Source organism: Cornus florida, unplaced genomic scaffold, assembly GCF_030987335.1.
Source record: "Cornus florida cultivar Cherokee Brave unplaced genomic scaffold, ASM3098733v1 CherokeeBrave_3.0.0_Hap2_Chr08, whole genome shotgun sequence".
NCBI lineage: Eukaryota > Viridiplantae > Streptophyta > Magnoliopsida > Cornales > Cornaceae > Cornus > Cornus florida.
Window position 1 is genome coordinate 9,574,915 of NW_026775578.1, and position 22,567 is coordinate 9,597,481.

Genomic DNA, 22,567 nt, shown 5'->3' on the forward strand with positions numbered 1-22,567 from the left:
CAGCCTAGTTGTGCGCCGGTTACACGGTTGGAATTAGTTACTGCACTTACTCCTGCCCGGAGATGGAGGTGGAGAGGATTCTCATAGTTGAAAGGGTTTTCTGAGTTTCGATAGAAAATGGTTGGGGGAGACGGACATTTCTTAGAGATGCTTATTTTTGCTTCTTAGCTTGTGATATGATAAATAATAATAATAATAATATATTATGTGCATAAAGAGTGATTTTTGAATTGAGTGAGCAATTTTCAAAGCTTCTCTTTTACAAGTCAAATAAAAATTGCCAGTTTTGGATAATGATTGTTCGTTTTCCGTCCATGAATAGAAGGGTTGTTACATATCAGTCTCTTTTTGCGGTTGGGGGTGGTGGTGAATATTAACAAAGCTGATTGGGAGATGTCAATAATAATTTAAATTTGTAAATGTGATTCTTGAGCAATTCTTTGATAGAAAATGGTACAAGTGGATTTGTTTCACCATAACCACCACTACACTTGTTTTTCTTTGATTATGGTGGACAAAAATCACGTATTATTCTGCCGTTATTTATTATTATTATTATTTTTATTAAACTCATATATTGGGCAATGGAACTAACCAAACTCTGAGCAGGCTCCTCCAAGAGCACGTGCGAGCAAGTGCTGAGTGTTCAAAAAATTATTTAACGTTGTTGTTTGGGCATTGCATTGTCGATTCAAATACACTAGTCTAGAGAGTACCGGCCTACCAGGCAGGCCAAGCGCGCACTAGAGAGGAGATCCGTCCTCAACTTTCACCGGTGAGGAAGTGCGATTAGGCAATATAGCTTTGATGGTAAAAGTTTTTAATAATTTGAAATTCAAGGGGGCCTAAAATGATGTACTACTTCCGTCCCTTTTTAATTGTTTACCTCGTATACTATGACTCACAAATATCAGCAATCGGATAAAAAATAATATTAATTAAAAATAAAAAGGTCAAACATGTTACGAATATGTATCATAACTATGGAATTTAAAATTAAAATTTTAAAATCCCTTCAATCTCAATCACTTTACTAATATAGTTAGTTTATCTTAGCTGTCAAAAAAAAAAAAAAAAAAAATGAAATTATCCTATTGCAAATATTTGTTATGGGCACAAATTCATATTGGAACATATTGTTTTCTCTAAAAATGTTTTTTGCGTTCTCCTGGTGGGTTACTTAACACATTATAATTAATCAAATTCCAAAATTAGTATAAGGTCATAAGCTTTGAGAATATTTTTAGCTACAAAGAAAGTTTTGGGAGCAAACTAATCAAACCTTCCCCTTTTTAAGTAATACAACTACCGTACCAATTAGTGCCTTGATTGAAGCTAATCCCTTAACGCGACTACTTGTTATGAACTTCATCTACTTACTATTAGTACGTTTGCATTACTTTTATCATATTTTATAAAATAATAATAGAGAGTCCAAAGTTCATCATATTTACTTCATCTTTGTTGATCAAGCGAAACTAAGGATTTGCATTCTCGCCTTACCACTCGGATTAGTGAAACGTCTTTTTTTATTTATTTTTATTATTATACTTGCATCTTGAGGGAACCTTTTTTTAATCCCCTTACTAAAAAAATTCTTCATTTTTTTTAATTGGATTTGATTCACCAATTGTATAGTATTTCAAAACACACAATGCCTAAAACCCCCTCCTATTGAAAAAGAAAATGTGAATTTTTCAGTCCAAAAAATAAAAATTCGTGACAAATTTGAACCATTAACTATTGATTGCAAATTCATGAAAGATTCTTGAATTCGGATATATCCTATTAATTTTGTGTGAATAAGGGTTGATGTCATCATGACATTATGGATATTAATGACATCGTCAGTCCTCACTCATATAAATCAGCGAATTTCTCCAACATTCAAAGTCCAAATCATTATCCTATTTTATATTAAATTAAAGCATCAAATTTATCACTTCTTTCACAAATCCGAGGGTGTAGGGATCCGACTAAATATTCACATTTTTCAATCTTCTATTTATTTTACAGTGTTTAATATGGAAAAAATAACGTAGTAAGATTGTTTTTTTAAGTATAGCTATTTCTATACACTAGTTAGGTAAATACCTCTCACACTAGAGTTGTGAGTTTTGAAATTGATAGCTTAATATTGTGCTGGCTTTATTTGATTGTTACCTAAACCAACGATTTGACCATCAAACATGTACAAAATTCAAAGAAGTAGATTCAAATAAAATGAACCCCCAATCATATACTTTCGGTAATTTCATGGCACAAACATTAGTTGAACCCCCTCTTGGATTTGTTTATCTGTTTTATATATATGTTGTAGATGCCATCAACATTTTTGGAGTCCCTTTCACACATAAACCAACAGAAAAGCAAGTCAACTAAAGCAAGAGATAAAACACACCTTCTCTCAACCCCACCAAACTCTAACCACAAACTCAACAGCCTCACTTTTAGTCCAAATCATTCCCCCTTTATTTCAAAGGTTTCAGTAAACTATTAGATTCTGTCCTTGACTGTTTACTGATATATTAGGAAATGATAGTTCCAAGTGTCAGGTTTTTAGATGTTGACATGGGATTGGTGTGGACTGTTTGGCTAACGAACTACACTGTTCACTATTTAATTAGCACTACAAATACATTATTATAGTGACTGTACAGTTAAATAAGCAAATATTAAGACAATGTTTTTATGAAACCTTCATAATAAGAGACAAAATATATATATATATATAATCTTTATTGACTTCTCTTACTGTGTGCTGTTTCAAGTTTCAACACTAAAGCATGGATGATGCAATAATACCCCCACTCCACTAATGTTACGTACGAATTCAACATTTGATATTGTTAAATACAGTTTATTGCACTAACCACTCAGATTTCAAATTTTATATAGTGCATCTGTTAAAGGGCCTCCATCTAAGTCACGTGGAGTTTCCGCAAATTTTAAGTCATTAAGAATTTAAGAGTGAAAGTGAAAACGCATGCAAACTTAACGAGCGGAACTCGTTTAGAAAATTTGTGTGCCTTAAGTTACTATCAGGCTGATTAATATCATAAATGTTATTTATAGATGATCTCAATTAGGTAACAAGATAATATGTACTTTTAGGGGTGAATTTCTGTCTAAACAATTTCTCAAAACTTTAATGAAGATTGTGCAGTAAACATCATAAAATATTTAGAGAAGGGAGACACAGTGCCATATACACAAGAAGTCATCCAAAATTATGCATCACAATGTGAGGTTGGACCCTGAGTTCATCATTTTACATATTTAAGCAATAACATATTTTGAGATTTCAATGTGCAAGTGTCTGTGTGAGGGTTGATATCCTCTGGAATGTGATTATCCTAAACTCTTATGAATTCCATTTTTATGAATATAATAGTTTTTTAAATGCTAAAACACTTTAAAGCAGCAACAAAAACAACAATCATGAGCACCAATTGCCAAGCAAATATATATGATCCCTATGAAGAATTGAAGATACATGGTGCTTTGAGACAATTAACCCCTTCATTTGTTAAAGTGGTTGCATTATTTGCATATCTAGTGGGTGCACCAAATCCTCATTATAGTTCGACTTAGTTACCTAAGATTTAAACTCTGCTGTTTCTCTAGCTTTCTCTATAATTTTTTTATTCACTCTTCAGTCAAGTATAAATAACTGCTCCTTCATACATTTCAACTCACACATTACCACTTAAAAACTTCATTAACAAAGACACAGAAGAAGAGATATGGAGGCTCATAACGTTTTTGTCAAGCCGTTATGCAAGGGCCTCCTCCTCTGTCTTCTGGTTACATTTGCTTTCATGGTTTTGATCGCAAATGCAGAAACTCACTACCATGATTTTGTTGTACGTTGTCTTCTTTTTCTTTCTTCTTCTTTTTCTTCGTAGTGATCTCAAGTTGGTTGTTAACGACAAATTTTTACTGAAACAGGTTCAGGCAACACCAGTGAAGAGGCTGTGCAGAACCCATAGCACAATTACTGTTAATGGGCAATTTCCAGGGCCAACTTTGGCTGTCCGAGATGGAGACACTCTTGTTATCAGAGTTAGAAATGCTGCTCGTTACAACGTCACCCTCCACTGGTAATTATAGAATTAATACCAACTGCATGTATTCTGCTGCCATACTTGTATACGGAGTACAATTTAGAGTGTGTGCATCTGTGCTCGTGCATGCAATGAGTTCTCTATCCATGACTAGCCTGGAGCTTAGCTTCTACTGAGTACATACATTCAGTCCTGGGTATGAACTCAAGAAGGCACTGACACCTGAAATGCACCAACCTGCTGCTAACACACTTTTTACTACATTCTTGCATGCATTGCATGTTTTTAACTTCTCTAGCGGCTGTTAATTTGATTTTACTGTTGCTATCCACCAGGCATGGAATTCGTCAAATGCGAACGCCATGGGCAGATGGTCCTGCATACGTGACCCAGTGTCCAATCCAACCTGGAGGGACCTACACATATCGGTTCACAATTGAAAATCAGGAGGGAACGTTATGGTGGCATGCTCATAGCAGATGGCTTAGAGCTACTGTTTATGGAGCACTCATCATCTACCCTAAATTGGGTTCTTCATATCCCTTCCCAAAACCCACGCACGAAATCCCTGTTCTTCTAGGTAATGACGAACAATTTTTTCTCACTTTCTACAGCTTATCCCCAAGTCAAACATATGTTGCTCTTAGTAATCTTCAGTAACTAATGTGACAATTACGATGATGAACAGGTGAATGGTGGGACAGGGACCCCATTGATGTTCTACGACAGGCAACTTTCACAGGGGCAGGTCCAAACGTGTCTGATGCATACACCATTAATGGTCAACCTGGGGACCTATACAGATGCTCTAGCAAGGGTTTGCCACTGTTCTCCAACACTCTTTACTATGATTAGTAACAATCACAATTGTTCTATAACTTCAAATGAAATTGAGGTTAAATGACAATTGCCATGGAACAAAGGACACAACTTCTGTTTCATCAAATAGTAATAACATCAGATGTGCTTTATGACTCGAAATCTATAATGCAGGTACTGTGAAATTCCCAGTGAACTCTGGTGAAACAGTTCTCCTCAGAATAATCAACGCTGCACTCAATCAACAACTCTTCTTCACAATAGCCAATCACAAGCTCACTGTTGTTGCTGCGGATGCTCTCTACGACAAGCCTTTCCCAACCTCAGTCCTCATGCTTGGACCTGGTCAGACAACTGATGTCCTCCTCACCGCCGATCAGACCCCAGGACGCTACTATATGGCGGCACTTGCCTATGCCACTGGCCAAAATGTACCATTTGACAATACCACCACCACAGCAATCCTTGAATACAAATCTGCTCCTCGCAGTGCCAAATCCTCAAAACCGATCTTACCACGTTTACCAGCCAACAATGACACAGCCACTGTAACTGCATTCACCAGTCAACTTAGAAGTCCTTCCAAGGTCAATGTCCCTATTAAGATTGACGAGAACCTATTTTTCACAGTGGGGCTCGGGTTTCTCAACTGCAATCCTGGACCCCGATGTCAGGGGCCGAATAATACACGCTTTGCTGCCAGCATGAACAATGTCTCCTTTGTGCTCCCAACCAGGACTTCCATACTTCAAGCCTACTATCAAAATATACCTGGCATCTTCACCACTAATTTCCCACCTGTTCCTCCAGTGAAATTTGATTACACAGGCAACGTGAGCCGCGCACTGTGGCGACCAGTTTTCTCAACCAAGCTTTACAAGCTCAAGTTTGGTTCCACAGTACAGATTGTGTTACAAGATACGGCTATCTTCTCGACAGAGGACCACCCAATTCATCTACACGGATACCATTTCTATGTTGTTGGACAAGGTTTTGGTAACTTCAACCCCAAAACAGATACTGCAAAATTTAATCTCATTGATCCACCACAGAGGAATACTATTGATGTACCTGTTGGTGGATGGGCAGTCATCCGATTTGTGGCTGATAATCCAGGTAATGAGATAATAATCTATAGTTAGCTCCTACATGTTCTACAATTAAACAAGATTCACTAACCATATATTCTAAAATAATTTATTTTGCCTTAAACAGGAGTTTGGCTGATGCACTGTCACATAGATTCTCATCTCACCTGGGGTTTGGCCATGTCATTCCTGGTTGAGAATGGGGTTGGAGAATTACAGTCCATAGAGCCTCCTCCACCAGATCTCCCTCGATGTTAAGATCATCAGTAGAGCACATCAGTTGCTACAAGAGGAGATGGAGTTTTCACTAGTCCTCAATTTAATGTCACGTCTGTATGCATTTGGTGTCCTGTTTTTCTGTTTCATTTACTTTCTAGTAGAAAGTTCAGCACTTAGCTTTGATTGATTAAGCAGAACTCGAAGGCTTGAGTTTAATTGCTTATTTTTCCAAGCCAAGAAAGAGTAGGTTTTCAACTTCATAATTGGTCCAATCTATTTATTTCCAGCATTATGTAAGTCAGCCAATAAGGAAAAAGAAAAGGTGTGAGATTTTCCTCTTGTTCCTATTCATTTTCTTCCTTCTTTCTTCCTTTTATACTGAAATTAGTGAGGAGCAAAGACCAAAAGCTCGGAGACAAATATGAAGGGCCACTGAAACTCAAAACTATGAGAAAAAGTTTAAAAGCTTAGAAGAAGAGGACTCTACTAAAGATTAATGATGAACTCAAAGCAAAAGGGATCTAACAAGGACATTTTAATCTTGAAATGAATCACTGAAATAGATGTATATAGATCAGCCAAGTCAAGCAAGTACTATGTAAATTCAAACTTTCCATGAAAGTCGGGCTTAGCTAGTCATTCACTCAACTCTCCCTCTACAACCTTGGTTCAGGTGGTATTGACTAAAGCTCAAGAAGTTTCATTAAACCCAAAACTCACTTTGTTCAGAAACCTAGACCAATATTCATATTTGAGTCAATTTTTTGACATTTTGTACATTTCCATTATTAGATGCTCCAAAAGCTCGCTCATCACACCTCCTACTACATGCTAGAAGAACTCGCCTGACTCCCACATAATTCCTTTAAGTTTCATAGCACATTTAACATCTTTCAAGTTCTTTTCTTTGATAAGTTTCACAAGCGATTATGTTGGAATAGCTACAAGGAACCTACATTTTCTATTACGAGCCTGATATAGTTGAGCCTGGTATTCATCATGGTTGGCTTGCTAATTGGAGATAAAAATCAACCATGAATTTGCTTCATGTAAGCTTATGTAAAAGGTCAAATGGACTATGTTCAAGCTCCAATTCTGAGCAGGCCAGTTTAGCATTACTAGTTAGGAACATCACCATTTACTAGAAGCTTCATTCGCTTTGGTGCAAAATATACTAAAGATATATGATACCTAAAAGGATCTTCTACATAGCCAGGCACGCACCTTTTGCAAGCACCATATGGCATGGGTAGGAGATGCGGATTCCTGAAAACAAGAGGAAGATTAAGGAGATATTTCCAGCATGACTTGAGTTGAATCTGCCTGATTTTTTTATCCTCATTTACACACATGCGCGCACACACAGAGGTGTAGATGGCCAGAACCATGATTTACACGGAAGCTAGAATATGAAAAATAGTAAGTCTCCATAATATATAAAATTAACAGCTCTGATATAATACAAGTACATTCCAAGGTATAATAAATTTACAAATTTGGGATGGCCCAAACCTGTCACCAATCAAGCCACAAATTTCAGACAGCGAGTATCATTGTGTATATTCTGGCAACGGATTGCACAGAAACGCACTCCACACCTTACACATGTATAGTTTGCAGTGAAACCACAAACAGTGCAGAAATGACGGCGAGAAGTGAAGCTTGGAGGCCCCACTGCTGCTCTCAGATAGGAGGGCATGTGAGGCGGCAAGGATTCCAGGTTTGCCTGTTTTCATAAGAGGAAAGATAAATTCAATCTGTTCATCTAACTTTGAAAAGAACTAGAAGCCAGAAAGAGAAAAGCAGCATTTTCATTCTTACCTCGTGTAAGAGCTCCAGGAATGTCTTGGGGGCCCTCTTAGCATTCTCAAGTGCTTTTGCCTGACGAGTTTTACGTTTTGTGCCTTTTGATTGCCTTTTCTGGTATACTGCAAAGAAGTCAAAAGAGATGTTGAAAAAAGATGAAAAGGAAAAGGAATTGAAAATAAATAAATAACAACAAAAAGATAAAAGATAAAACCGATATGAATGAGAGCATTGCAAGAGGATGTCAACAGAACTATTTAGAAAGAAAAAACACAATGAAGAACAAGAATTATGTCATCAAGTTAACAAATGCTACTACTTCTCAGAGATGAACACTAACATCATGTTGCAAGGTAAGAAGAGGACAGTCTTGGACAACGGGAGTCAAAAGAAGGATTTTCAGTGGAAGTATGCAAATTTAGTTCCGGTTGAAGAGTATTTAAGGTGCACATTTTGTGAGCAGCAATGCGGTGATTACACATCAATGCCTTAGGACTTCGATCTCACCTAATGAGGGGAGTAGAGTGGCTGACCTTACAATTTTGGCTACTAAAAAAATGGTCTCCGAAAGCCCAAAAACTGAATCCAAAAATCCTATTCAACCTGCATCAGCAATTTCTAAAAGAAAGGAAACAGAGAAGCTTCTTACAAGGTGGTTGGTCTGGCGAGAACTTCATTTATGAGAATTATAAAACTACCAGACAACAATTTATATAGAAAGGCAAACAATATATTATCACCCCACACAACAACATCTTATTAGCTGAAAAAAGCTATTCATACCATCAAACAAACACTTGTAGGTCAATCAATTATTTAGAATAATCAGATGATTAGGGCAGCTGCATATTCCCTTTTGATAAGTAATTAGGACAGCAACAGTAGATCAAGAACTCCAAATATCAAGAACATCAATAAGTATGTCTACCATGCATGTTAAGTTATTGCCAAATACATATAAATACACTGTAAAAGACCTAAGGAACTAATAGCAATAACCCATTGATGTAATTGAGTTAAATAAATGGTCGATTAAATTCAGTTTTGAAAGAACAATATAGAAGCCAAAACAAATCAGAACTTTAACTCACGCTTACAACCAAAAAAAAATAAAAATAAAAAGACCCAAAAGATTCAAATTTTGAAAAATTCAAAAAAGACCTTGATCATCATCATCATCAAGAGAAGCGTCATCGTCTTCGTTAGCCTCCATCATTTCTGCTCCCATGTAGTCACTCTCCAAAGCTTCTAGACGAGCCAGAGCTGCCTAAATAACGAATTTGAAAAAACATTCAGTAAAACTCCCAATTGAATTGATTGACCGGTACAATGTCATTCAAATTCACTGACAAGCTTCAACGGAAGGAATTCAACAGACCTGGGTTCGATTGTCGCTGCTCGCGAGAGCAGCGACCATTCTTGGAGCAACCTTACGAGTTCGGCTCGACGTGCGACGAATCGTATTGGACATGTCGTCGTCCATTGCTGCGAAAACGTGACTCGAATTAGATGAAAAAAAAAAAAAAGAAGAAGATAAATTTAAAGTCTTTCCAACACCATGAAGACAACGACAAGAACCAAAAGATGCCTGGAATGGAAACCCTAACATTGTATTAGCGAAACCCTATTTTCACACAGATTTTAATATATACAAACAAACATTGTATAAATTTATTTCGGAGTTCAAGATTACGCAAAGAGAGAAAAAGAGACTAACCGGGTTATCTATGGCCGCCAATGAAGCACAAACGGAAGCAGCTAGAGGGGACTCTGTTCCTGTTTGGGCGAGCAGAGAGGCTGATACGAGTGAACGAGTGAAGTGAGTCTGACTCGTCGTTAAATCAGCGCGGGCTTTAAGAAGTAAATATTGCGCGTGTCTCACATACAAGTTAAAATGCACCATTTACGGCAACTTGTTTACCTGGTAAAAATTGAATTTTCTACCAAGACTATACTTTATAACTTTATAACTTTATGCTACTGAGAATCAGGTTAAAAATGATTTGTTTCGTAATTAAAATTTATTTACGTCACGTTTTATAGCAACGTGAGTCTGATTGACGTGGTACCGAGTGTTGAGACAATGAGAGGACTACATGAACACTCGAGAGAATGAGAGAACTCCAGAGCGTCATCAATTCGAAACCCTAGCTGCTGTTTCTTTCGCAGGTGAAATTTCACGAAATTTCAAACAAAATCTCAAACATAGCATGGATTCGAACTCCAGTGACAGACGTTCAGTGTTTAAGGTGTCTTCTCTCTCTATCTCTTCATTTTCATCTCTTAAATCGTCTTTATTTTATTGTTGGATGGATGAATATATACTTGTTCTTCTGTTTTGGTCTGTGATGATGGTGTCGTTTATTTGCTTCAATTCTTGACAATTAGATCTGATGATTTGTGTTGATGCAAAAATCTGCATGTTCCGGAGCCGTGACGATTCCTGCAAGGCAAAAGAATAGAGATGACTGGCGTGGTGCCGGCCGGGTGCACCCCGATGTGTAGTACTTGACGATTCAAAATCCGATCAAGCTTGCAATATGGGATTTATGGCGTACCTTTTTATGTTGACTGACCTCACTTTTATAGAAAGTTAGGGTTGACGTTTTCGCATTTCCTTTCGGGAAAGAAGGGATGAATTAATCGTATCTTTAGTGCAAGATTTGAATTAATCAAATCTTATCCTTTAATTATCTTATGAGATGGTCACCTTATCTTTTTAAATTTATCTATACCCTTTGAATCTCCATATCACTTGAAATTCTTATCTAGTCGAATATTCCGTATTAGTAGTCCCCCATTCCTGAAATCTTGTTTGTCAAGCGTCGGGAATGCCAAGTTCTTCCAAGCTAAGCATGCTTGATGATTACTTTCTTGCCCCTTTTAATAAGGCAGTAGATTTGCTCGAGCTTTGTGAGCTCACCCTTTAAATAGGGAGTAACTAACCCCTCGTCTCTTTATCGAGGGAAGAAAATGAAGTTAACCCTTCGTTCCTTTACGGAGAAAGAGGTGTAGTCTTAATGAGGGTGACCCTTTTAATACGAGAGATAGTCGTCTCGTCTCTCTAGTAAATGAAGGAAGTTTTAATTCTCTCACCCTTCTGTGTAGAGGGAGTAGTTATTTTCTCGTTCCTTTAATAATAGAAGAAGGTGTTGTCAACCTCTCGTCCCTTTAATAAGGGAAGAAGATGTAGTTGGTCTCTTATCCTTTTAATGAAGGAATGAGGTGTAGTCGGCCTCTTATCTTTTAATACAAGACACATTAACTTGATCCCTTTTAGTACGGAGAATGACAATTGCGAGCTTCATTTAGCTTGGACCCTTATAGTATGGGGCAATTTGATTTCGACTCCTTTTACTACAGAGGACGACAATTACGAGCTTCAGTCAGTTCAGGCCCTTATAGTACGGAGCACTTTTATTTCAACCCCTTTTAATACGGGGAACAACGATTATGAGCTTCATTCAACTCGCCCCTTTAATAAGGAGGTTCGTATTAATTCTGAGCTTGCCCCTTTAATAAGGAGGTTCATAATCGCCCTTTTATTTGGGGGTTGTCTCGAGTCTTACAATTTTTTTTTTTTTTTTGATTGAGTCTCAACGTGATTGGCCAATAATATTCTCATCGAATGGCATTGTATGCTAGGTATTGCTTCCTGGATGACTTTAAGCTTCAAAAGTATGCTCGTAAGTCATGCTCAGGAAGTGAGCAAAGATGGACCAACCTTATAGTAATGTTTATATGTGTTGAAAATAATGTGCAGTAAATGATTTTTTTCTTTTTATTTTCAAAAATTTTACTGTTTTAAGAAACTAAGCTAGAGTCTCGTGTGTTGTGTTGAATGTGAGAATCTCAAACCATATTACTTTTACTCAAAAATATTCAAATACTCACTCTCATTAAACTATATATGCTCCAATCAGAAAGCACCTTTAAATGCTAAAGAGGATTATCAAGTGCATGTAAGAATAATGCTCACACTCTAATTAGTTAAATCATAAAAGGTAGTGATATGATCAATTCTATAAATGTACAAATATGTATATATGTACCATAACTCATGTCTATTAATGAGTAGATTTAAATTTATAAAAATATACATGTTTACCTTACATGCCATGCTATGGACCTGAGTGATCTCAAAGCTATACTAGTTGATGAAATAATAACTAAATTAATTTATTGGTAGGCAACTCCAGACATACTATATGTAATAGAAACAATCAATTTTTGAGAACAGCAAGGACAATCTTCATTTTAACGAAGAAGATGAAATATAAAGTACGCATAATCCATACCAGGAGGGTCAAGGTGACTCTTTAAAACCATTTATAGCAGTCTATTTGGAAACGGTTGCCAAACGGATATGTAAAAATTATTTGTTGACATGCCAGTCCAGTAACTCATTTATATATATATATATATATATATATATATATATATTGAATTTTCGGATTCAAAAGCCTTTGTCATTTGTTTAAAAGATAATAAATAGCAATGTGAATGAGATTTGATCCCACCCTCAGGACTTAGATTCGACTTGGACAGTGTGGGTCAATCGGCAAAAAATTTAAGAACCAAAACAAAAGAATTGATCTTCTTTATGAGATAGATTCTACCTACTTTAGATAAATCCTCTTTGTCTCATAGGAATGATGAGACAATTGCTATATATATTTAAACAAATTCAACTCGTAACAAATAGTGAAATAAAATTTCAGTATACCCTACTAAGATATCATTATTAAGCTTAATTAATCCGCTGCACACATCTATTTCTTAGTAAAAACAAAAATGCATCTATGTCTATAATAGACACATGTAGGTTAATTCTGATAAGCAAATGCAATTTATATACAGATGAAATAGGACAATATAATCACTCCCAAGGAACTCAAATCATTAATCTGAACATTAAGATCATCTGTTGTGAGTTGGGTACGTAGTAGGCATGTACGGGAGTAGGGAAATATTCCTCTTTTAATGCATGGGCCCATATAAGAGCCTGAAAAATTCAAAAATATACGGACATGCCTATGCACCAATATATGAGCTAACATTAATTAGCAATAAATTAACTAATTAACATAATTTAAATAACCTGCATACCTGCCTTACAAAAGCTTATAGGGTTGAGAAACTGTTCACGGCAATGGATCTGATCGCCTTTGTTCACGGTAATGGATCTGATCGCTTTTGTTCACGGCAATGGATCTGATCGCCTATGTTAGGATGATAGCTCAGTGCGCCATTAAAACAATCGTTTCAGAGAGAGACTGATTTAGACCCTTGAGATAAAGCTTCCTCCACCATGCTCTGTAAACGGCTCTACTTGATTTACAACAATCAAGATCCTTGGTTGTATATGTAGATGGAAATAGAGAAAAGAGTCCTGTTCGGAACCAGATTTGGGCCTTGTGACCTGTGAAAGCGGCCCTCTAATGAACTCTAATGAACAGAACATGAGAGTGAGCCAGCGAACACAAATATCACTGAAAAGATCAAAAATTTCTCGATCGTGATTTATTTTGGAAAAAATAATTAGGAATTTCTGGGAAAAAATCAGAAATTCCTTGATTGTAATTTCTTTGCGGGACTAGTTGTAATTTTTTTATGGGACTAACACACGTTCCCACAGATGGCGCCAACTGTTGATGCAAAAATCTGCACGTTCCGGAACCGGTGACGATTCCTGTAAGACGAGAAAAGAGTTGACCGGCGTGGTGCCGGCCGGGTGCATTCCGACGGTCAAGTTAGTACTTGACGATTCAAAATCCGATCAAGCCTGCAATATGAGATTTATGGCGTACCTTTTTATTCCGACGGTCAAGTTAGTACTTGACGATTCAAAATCCGATCAAGCCTGCAATATGAGATTTATGGCGTACCTTTTTATGTTGACTGGCCTCACTTTTATAGAAAGTTGAAGTTGTCGTTTCCGCATTTCCTTCTGGAAGAGAAGGGATTAGTTAATCATATCTTTAGTGCAAGATTTGAATTAATCAAATCTTATCCTTTAATTACCTTATGAGATGGTCACCTTATCTTCTTAAATTTATCCATGCCCTTTGAGTCTCCATATCACTTGGAATTCTTATCTAGTCGAATATTCCGTATCAATTTGTATTTCATGTTTGTTGCTGTTTGGAGTTTTATGTATTGATTTCATCAAGTTTTGATAAATTGTTTCAAAGATACGGGAATTCAGTTTGTTAAAGTTCATGTAGTGGAATTTTATTTTTATTTTTTTTCATACGATTTCATCAAGTGTTTGATAAATTGTTTCAAAGACACTAGAGCTCAGTTTGTTGAAGTTCATGTATGTCTATATGCCTAAAAATGTATATAGTGGTACTAACCCCCCTTCCAACAATTATGTGAATAAGGAAGCTCGTAGCTGCAGAATATGAAAGAAATAATTAGATAGAGGGCAGGAGTTGTTGGAAGCATTGAAATAATGTAAAGACCTGAGTTACTATAGGTTTTTATGCAGAGGTAATGAAAGTTCAAACTTTGGGCATTCTTCTCAAATATGGTATAATAAATGGCAGATTTTGAATCAAATTCCATGATCTCAAAATAGTCTCACTTCATGGATCTAATGATGGATGGAAACGACACCTCATTTTAGAATCCTACCAAGTCTTAACTTGTCTTCTATAGGAGCCCCTTCATCAGTATGCTTCAATTCTAACAATTCAAATCATCAAGATATATGGATAAAAGTGATTAAATGATTAACATAACATCAAAATTGGTGAGAATTTAATCTAAAATCACATTTTGTTTTCGCCTCTTCTCTGTTAGGCAACATAATTGCTCTTATGCATAAGGCATTGCCACAACCTGGAATCTCCCAATTCGTTTTTTGACCCCATTGATAGAAATCTGTTTTTTTTTAATTCTTTCTTTCTATCAGTAACTTCCCAATCTCTTCTCTGTTCTTGTTGGGTATTTCTTTCTATCCCTTGTCTGTGGTAGTTATTTAGTTGGCTATTTGAGCTGGGCTGATTTCTAGTGGCTTGTGCTTGGCGTTTTGCCTTTGTTTGGCCTTTAATTTAGGCTTCTTTGGGATTCTGGCCATGTTTATTGTAAGGCCCCTTGGGTCTTGTTATATTGTATACTATTTTATTCTCCACACCCCCCCCCCCCCCCCCCCCCTCCTCTTTTTACACACTTTAAGCTGAAAAATTAAGAATAAAAAAAAAATCATATTTCCCCTCTACCACTTATTATAATTTGATGGCACCATCTAGTTTACTTTACTAGTCTTAAATACACTAAACAAATATACGTACTTCCTAGACCCTTTAAAATTTCTAGAATTCATATTCTTGGATCAGTCAAGCGATTTTGGTAACTGGTTATTGCTTAGTATCATACTTTATTGTTTTGACTTTAATCTGCGTGTTTCTATTTTTCCTAGTTGATACTTCCCCCACCCCCGCGGTGACTTGTTTGCACCCAAGAGGAATCGAACCTTATCTGCATGTTTCTAAGTTGTTTTGAGTTTGGTTTGGTATGTACATAACTGATTTGGTTAATGTTTGTTGTAAGAATAAGATGATTGAATTTAAACCTGTTAGGTGGTCAGGTCGTATATGTTTGCATATTGAACATTTGGGGGAAGAGTTCAATTTGGGTCTGATACATATAAATATATGCACCTTTGACGAATTTTGTATGCACATATACGTTTGAGGTCTTTGCATGTGTGTTTGTGGTGGTATGCTGTCCATTTCAGTTTTTAGACGTGTCGTAAATGGATCCTTTGATATGGTGCTATTGAGTGGTTCTTTCAGGATCTGATAGTTTTGTAATAATGTTGTTAATTTTTTGCATAGGTTTATTCATCCCCTTGTATATGGTTAGTATCCTAGAACAATGCAAGAAATTGTTGGAGATAGACTGCCCAATTCACAGAAGAAGAGGTGTCAACCAACATACTTATATAGAGAATCCAAAGAATCAAACCAAACCAAAAGAGCTGGGCTACCGACAGGACTGGAATACTGGATTTGTTTGCAAGAAATTGTCCTACTCTGTTTTCTTGCTTGGGCTTTGCAGAGTAGCGGAAAGCAGATTGGTAGGTAATTTTAGTCACATCATACATTGATCTCTATGTCCAAGTTCACATCAAGTTTCTACAAGAGATTTTATTGATTTTATTTTTCAATTAATTACTCATAGTTTTAGCTTTTTAATTGAATATCTGCAGGCAAATTCTTATTGACTTTACAATGTACCTTGGGGTCTGTACAAAGCAGTGAAGTACATCAAAGAAAACTATGAAAATCCCACCATTATTTTGGCTGAAAACATTATATATTATTAACCTTTTTCACATTAAAAATCATGTGCTGGTATGCTGTCCATTGTCTTGGTGTTTTTAGAATTTTGCACTAGTAGTCTTTAGATCTGCTAGTCCAAACCATGAAAAGAGAAACATCCTGACTCACGGTTTGGCTTTCAAGATGAGAGTGCTCTATTTTGCCGTTCAGCAGGTACGAGTCCTATTCGATTTCAATCAATTTGATCTATATTATTACACAAAGTCAATGAAACTTTTTTTTCGTCATTCTACAGGTCATTCAACTTAAAGAGCTTAGTCTTCGTTTCTTCCTATTTCTATAGCAGATTATTATCATTGTTATTTTTAACATTTAAGTCCATAAAATTGATTTGTTTGGATACAAAAAATATTTCAGTGGAAACAAAAATTCAATCTGGGTGTTGTACTGGTGATAGTTCTTTAGTTTTCAATTATATTAAATTACCATCTTAGAAAAAACTGATTAATTGTTGATGTGGGATCCAGGGGAGGCAAAGGAGGACCATGCTAAAGTAACTACTTACTGTTAGCTATAACAGGTGAAAATAATTGTTGTCTGATCCAATATTATAAAATTGGCATAAATATTCTTTCTTTGCATATCATTAATAAAAGAATCATAGTACTTATCAAAATAAATAAATAATAAAAGAATCATATCATTAACTCAAGTTTCATCCAAATTCTCTCTACTAGAGTACCTGTAAGTTAATGGACAAGAGTGTATACTTGGTGTTTACCCCCACTTTGCTTGTTCTGTTTTGCATGATAGTTTTTAGAATTTTGAAAAAATATTCAATTGATTGGACTGATACCTTCAACCCTTTCTCAGATTCCAAACTTTTTGTTGTGCAGGAGTTTGTGGAATGTGCTGTAAGCAAGTGATTGACATCAATTATTACAAACAAAATAATGTATGATGGAAACAAGATGTTGGTATTGTGGTCCCTGTTGCTCCTCTGGGGTATCAGCAGTAAGGTCCACAGTATATCTTGCTGTTGATTCTTGTATCCCCTATTTTTTTCTATCTGCTAGTGGTCTAAACCTTCGGTCTTCATATTGCCCTTTGTTTTTTACGGCAATGAGTGCTGTCTGGCAATTAAGGAAGATGAGAAGAGACTTCGCTCCATGGCATGATGGCATCAGTTTGTCAAGTACAATTCAATTTCTATGTATTCAATTTCACAATGGCAAATGGTGACAGATTCAGGCCGGTAACCGGTATGCTCAGAACCCAGTCGTCCAATAGCCGGCCAAATGAGATCTCCACCTATGTTGATACTGTTACCGTAAGCATAGAACGAGGAAAATGGAACTATTGGAATGGCAGCCCAGAAGTGTTGGTTTGAATCCAACTCGTGACAGCCGTCAGGTGCTGGAGATTTGTAAGGCCCCCCCCATAAAGCTTATCTGATCTCATCTTCAGGAGACTCTTTGTGGGAAGATCTTGATTCATTTCTTCTGTCATTTTTTGAGGAATATTCATTCAACACTTTGGGCCAAGTCAGGCTTTTGTGACTAAATCTTTCTTTTTTTTTTTCTTTTTTTTTTTTTTTTAATAAAATTAGTCTCTCAGGTGAGAACACACCAAAACTAGTAGGAACTGAAAGACAAATTCTAGGTATGCAGCTTTTGTTTTGGTGTATGCATTTACCACCATAGACATTGCTTTATGTAGCTTCTCTTTCATTAACAATTGTAAATGAGTCGAATAATTTGAGCTAGTTGATGACTGGATAGGCAAATATGGATTTGGCTTATATGAAGAATATTATGCATTTGATTTACTTTTCATCCGGCTTAATTATAAGGCCTTTTTATAGGTTAAGATGCATTGTTTCTTTTCTTTTTTGTATACCTGGTGCAAAAAACCCGGTAAAATGTTTTTAATCAGTATTTACTATTTACCGCATTGCTTGTTAACCACGACAATGTAGGCATGTTCCATTGAAGTATCAAACCATATTATGGTTTCCTCATGTATTGTGCAAAGATCATCCACCGAGGCACTAGTTGCTTGCCAAATCTTCCTAGGAATCATTACTGCAAGAGCACATCTGTAAATATCGATATTCCTGTTATTGGAGCTTAATTTCCAATCTGCCTTTTTTTTTTATAACAAAACTGTTTTAAGAAATCTTCATTATTTGCAAAATAGAAAAATATTCTCAAAAAAAGTAAAACTAAATGGACCCATCACACACACACGATCGCCAGGAAATTGCAGAAGGCCAAGCAATTACCTACCAAAGCTAACATTAGGGAAAACAGTTCATTTTTGGGAGGAAACAATGGGTCCATATATATATATATATATATATATATATATATAACTGGAAAGATTTCCTCCAATTTCTTTGAGTAATTGAGAGCAATAGTTTTATAATACTCCAAAACATTCTCTGATATAAAAATAAAATAAAATAAAATAATAAAAACATAACAACAATCAAAACTGAAATTACAACTTATCCATATAATCAGACTAAAACGTTTTGGGTTCGTTTGGTTAGATAGAACTGGCAAGAAAGGAAAAGAATCGGAAAATATTTAAACTTTTTGTGCGTTTGTTTATGATGAAATGAAAAGTTTTCCGGAAACTGAATTCCGCAAATAGTTAATTTTCTCTAAAACAATTCCGGTATAAAACACGCAAAAATTTTTGTTTCTCGGGAAACTTGTTAAATTACATTTTAAATTCCTATTATACCCATAATTATCATTTGGGTTCCTTTTTCTTTTTCTCCCCTTTTGAGACACATTTTTTTTCCAAACGTAAATGAACTTATGAAATTGGGAAGATCTTATTTTTTGCATTTTTTTTAAATCTATTTTTATCGCTTTATTCTCTTTTTTTCCCTTTTTTTTCTTTTTTTCCTTTCCAAATAGTTATATATATACATATAAAATATTATGGTGGGTTTTTTTTAAGTACATTATATTAATTTACAATATGTATATATACATATCAACTAGGTTTTAGAATTTGGATACTAGAGTTATTATAAGTTTTAGGGAATATATACGTTCCTTAAAAAGAATAATACAAAATATTCTATAGTTATATAATTCTAGTTAAATTCAAAAAGAAAACCCTCATAAACTTGGTTATTATATATATAATTCTGTTGGTTTTAGTTATTCTAATATAAACAAACATACAGTGGAACAATCCTAATCTTATTCAATTTCGTCAAAGTCCTTCCAATTAGTATATAAATTGTAATGTCCATATATATATATATATATATATATATATATATATATATATATATATATAACGAAATTCAGGTGACTTGGTGTCTTGTACAAACAAATTCAGAATATTATTATCAATAACAAAATTTGATGCATGAATTAACTTTACTCAAATTTATTTGTATTTTTAGTATTTAAAATTATAAGGGCAATTTTAACAAGTACAATCATTTTCTTTTCTCTTTCATTCTATCCAAACTAACAACATAATATTTTCTCACAACTTTCTTGAAAAATTTTCATGCTAATTAAATGCACCATGGAAACTTAATTTTCTTTTCTTTCACTTCACTTTCTTTCATTTTTACTTTCCACCATCTATTTCCATCTAACCAAACAGACCCTTTAGATTCAACCTATTCAACGGATGTAAACTCAACACTTGTTTGAAAATATTCAAATGTTGCCACATATATCCTAGTAAGTTTGACAGCATGCACATCCTACAATTGTTACTTTCTCAATCATGATAATGCAATACTGGTGAACGACCCAACAATAAAATCTCATGGGTGCACCATATTCGACGGCAAATTCTCCCTTTTCCAAGCTGCTGCTTCTCATAGTCTTCTTCTAATATCCAAAACATCATTTCATTCAAATCAATCAGACCCAAACTTTCCCCCACTTTGAAGGTTGGAAGGGCACTCATCCCGAACACCCTAGGAAAGGCAAAGGAGTGTGAGGGGACTTCCAATTGCCCCCAATAACAATAGGATTTTTCTTTCAATTCTTGTCCGAATCAAAAGTGTCAGTACAGATTTTTCGTTCAAAGATTGGATATAGATGATACCAAACGCCAATTTTGCTGGTTCTAACAATCTATAACAAAAGAAAAGGTCGAGTGCATCTAATTGAAGACAGGGTTGAGGAGAATCATGAAAGATATGATCCTATAGAAATTAGGGTTGACCTGAAGACAGTCAACCCTAGGACATTGAGGACCGAGTGGAATAGAGGATGAAATGGGAACCTAACCACACTGAGTTGGGATGAAGTGAACAAGATTTCATCATCTTCAAGACCCCTCCTAACGCTAGCACCCTCATCATCCAAATAAAGAAGGGTGGTGACGCCGTCAAGGATGTTATAACGGAGGCAAAGGGCTTCTGTATTAGTAATGGCCATGGTAATAGGAGAAAGGTCGAAGAAAGAAAAAGAATAAAGAAATGAACAAAGCAGTCTCCAATTTATAAGCCATCATCACAGCCTTCGTCGCCGTCATTACGATGCGTAATGACGGCGACGAAGGCTGTGATGATGGCTTATAAATTGGAGACTGCTTTGTTCATTTCTTTATTCTTTTTCTTTCTTCGACCTTTCTCCTATTACCATGTCCGTTACTAACATAGAAGCCCTTCTTCACCTTGGTTATAACATGACCACCCGTCTTTATTTGGACGACGAGGGTGCTAGCACTGGGAGGGGTCTTGAAGATAATGAAATCTTGTTCACCCCAACCCAACTCAGTGTGGTTAGGTTTCCACTTCATCCTCTATTCCACTCGGTCCTCAATGTCCTAGGGTTGGAGCTCTTCTAGCTGGTCAACCCTAATTTCTATAGGATCATGATTCTCCTAAACTTGGACTGGGGTCTTCAACTAGATGCACTCAACCTTTTCTTTTGCTATAGATTGATTAGAACTAGCAAAACTAACTTTCGGTATCATCTATATCCAATCTCCGAACTGAAGATCTGTACTAACACTTCTGATTCGAACAAGAATTGGAAGAAAAATCCTATTGTTATTGGGGGCAATTGGAAGTCCCTCACACTCCTTTGCCTGTTTTGTATAGCAACTCCCTCCAGTCACCCTCAACCCCTCCGGAAGTTGTATGATTCGGAGCTTCTCACTTCCTACTTCCAAAACCAGAATCACAGACGACACAATTTTAGCTAATAAGTAGGTATATAACACCATGCAACAGAATTCAGCCACAAAACCAGGAGCCCAAGCATCCCGATGATCATGATTACCGAATTGATTTCTCTCCACGCGTCAAAATCTTGTACTGGACTTCCCTACCTGATCAGGCTGATCCTGATATATGATGTTTATATTTAATGACATATGCTACTTGGTGGAAGGATCAAACCCTATAAAGTTTTGCGAATGCAAATTCAATGAACTGAAACCTCCTCCTGATACATCAGGCGGTTTAATCGCCATCAGCTGTGGAAGGACTCGGGTTTCTCTTGTACTTGGATTCATTATATATGTCCCATGGGCTCGAAAATTCTTTAGAAGACAGTTTGAGAAAGCGAATGTCTCGGCCTCCCTCGGGATCTGAGGAGTAGAGATTATAAATTCCATCCCCATGATAAACCAGAAGGAGTTTTGTACCGCGCGTCAAGCCGAGTATGAGAAAGAGTATAGTGCAAGTCAATGAAAAGATCGAGGATCATCAATTATAGAACACCATAACTTAGAAACGCACCTTAATCGCAGCAAACTTTCCACAGGAAGATCTTTGAGTACCTGCACCATGATCGCTCGGCATAAACCAGCCTTTTTGCTTTCCTCCATTTTAATAGAAATTTTAGGGTTTTGAGTTTTTCTTTTTCTAAAGGTGGGTTTTTGAGTTGCTGAAAAGTGTCCACTCCTATATATATTGTTCAATTCTGACAATAACTAATGACAGTGCATGTTAAAAAAATAAAAAAATAAAAAATTGTAGGGCAATGTAGGCATATCTCACAATATTATTCATTTTCTTGGGTATTCTAGAATAATAAATAAATAAAAAACAGTTGAGCAATTGTTTATATGTAAATGATTTACAAAGTGGGCCATTAAAGACAATGAGTAGCCCAATTTCAGGCTACCAAAAAAGGCGACCATTAAGCCTAACCAAGAAGACAGAATACAGCCCAAGTAAAAGGGACCCCAGCCCAAAAACCAACCCAAGCAAAGCTGTTTGTTCTCATTCTTTTGCTTTCTTTTGTGGGGTTCCACTTCCCTTGCATATTGTATTTTT

At 36.0% G+C, this 22,567-nt stretch overlaps 2 protein-coding genes and 1 long non-coding RNA gene across 7 annotated transcripts; 2 read left to right on the forward strand and 1 right to left on the reverse strand.

Moving 5' to 3' along the window:
* Positions 1–4,402: 4,402 nt before the first annotated feature.
* On the forward strand, positions 4,403–6,232 carry LOC132269291 (laccase-3-like). Its single transcript, XM_059770439.1, has 4 exons — positions 4,403–4,647; positions 4,756–4,884; positions 5,061–6,002; positions 6,102–6,232. Exons 1-4 carry the CDS (start codon positions 4,419–4,421, stop codon positions 6,230–6,232), a joined length of 1,431 nt encoding a protein of 476 aa, XP_059626422.1. The 5' UTR covers positions 4,403–4,418.
* Positions 6,233–7,603: 1,371 nt separating this feature from the next.
* On the reverse strand, positions 7,604–9,857 carry LOC132269290 (SWR1 complex subunit 6). The gene is made up of 5 exons (XM_059770438.1): positions 9,717–9,857; positions 9,378–9,484; positions 9,161–9,266; positions 8,015–8,121; positions 7,604–7,919 (listed from the first exon to the last, which is right to left on the reverse strand). The coding sequence occupies exons 2-5, from the start codon at positions 9,480–9,482 to the stop codon at positions 7,716–7,718; spliced, it is 522 nt and encodes a 173-aa protein (XP_059626421.1). The 5' UTR covers positions 9,483–9,484; positions 9,717–9,857; the 3' UTR covers positions 7,604–7,715.
* A 182-nt stretch (positions 9,858–10,039) lies between these two features.
* Positions 10,040–18,125, forward strand: LOC132269292 (uncharacterized). 5 transcript variants are annotated; one of them, XR_009469447.1, is made up of 3 exons: positions 10,048–10,248; positions 15,844–16,870; positions 17,187–18,125. It is a non-coding gene; the product is annotated as an uncharacterized LOC132269292 (long non-coding RNA). The 5 variants fall into 5 exon arrangements; XR_009469450.1 differs by having other exon boundaries at positions 15,844–16,503; positions 16,586–18,125; XR_009469449.1 differs by having other exon boundaries at positions 10,053–10,248; positions 15,844–16,089; positions 16,218–18,125.
* Positions 18,126–22,567: the final 4,442 nt, after the last annotated feature.

Bases quoted from the DNA above. Each gene is read 5' to 3' on its own strand.
- LOC132269291 (XM_059770439.1), top strand. From the start codon at position 4,419: ATGCGAACGCCATGGGCAGATGGTCCTGCATACGTGACCCAGTGTCCA. The intron at 4,648-4,755 runs GTAATGACGAAC...GATGATGAACAG, and splicing joins CGAAATCCCTGTTCTTCTAG to GTGAATGGTGGGACAGGGAC. The intron at 4,885-5,060 runs GTTTGCCACTGT...TCTATAATGCAG, and splicing joins ATACAGATGCTCTAGCAAGG to GTACTGTGAAATTCCCAGTG.
- LOC132269290 (XM_059770438.1), bottom strand. From the start codon at position 9,482: ATGGACGACGACATGTCCAATACGATTCGTCGCACGTCGAGCCGAACT. The intron at 8,122-9,160 runs GTCTTTTTTGAA...ACTTCTTTGCAG, and splicing joins TGATGATGATGATGATCAAG to TATACCAGAAAAGGCAATCA. The intron at 7,920-8,014 runs GTAAGAATGAAA...TTATGAAAACAG, and splicing joins TCCTGGAGCTCTTACACGAG to GCAAACCTGGAATCCTTGCC.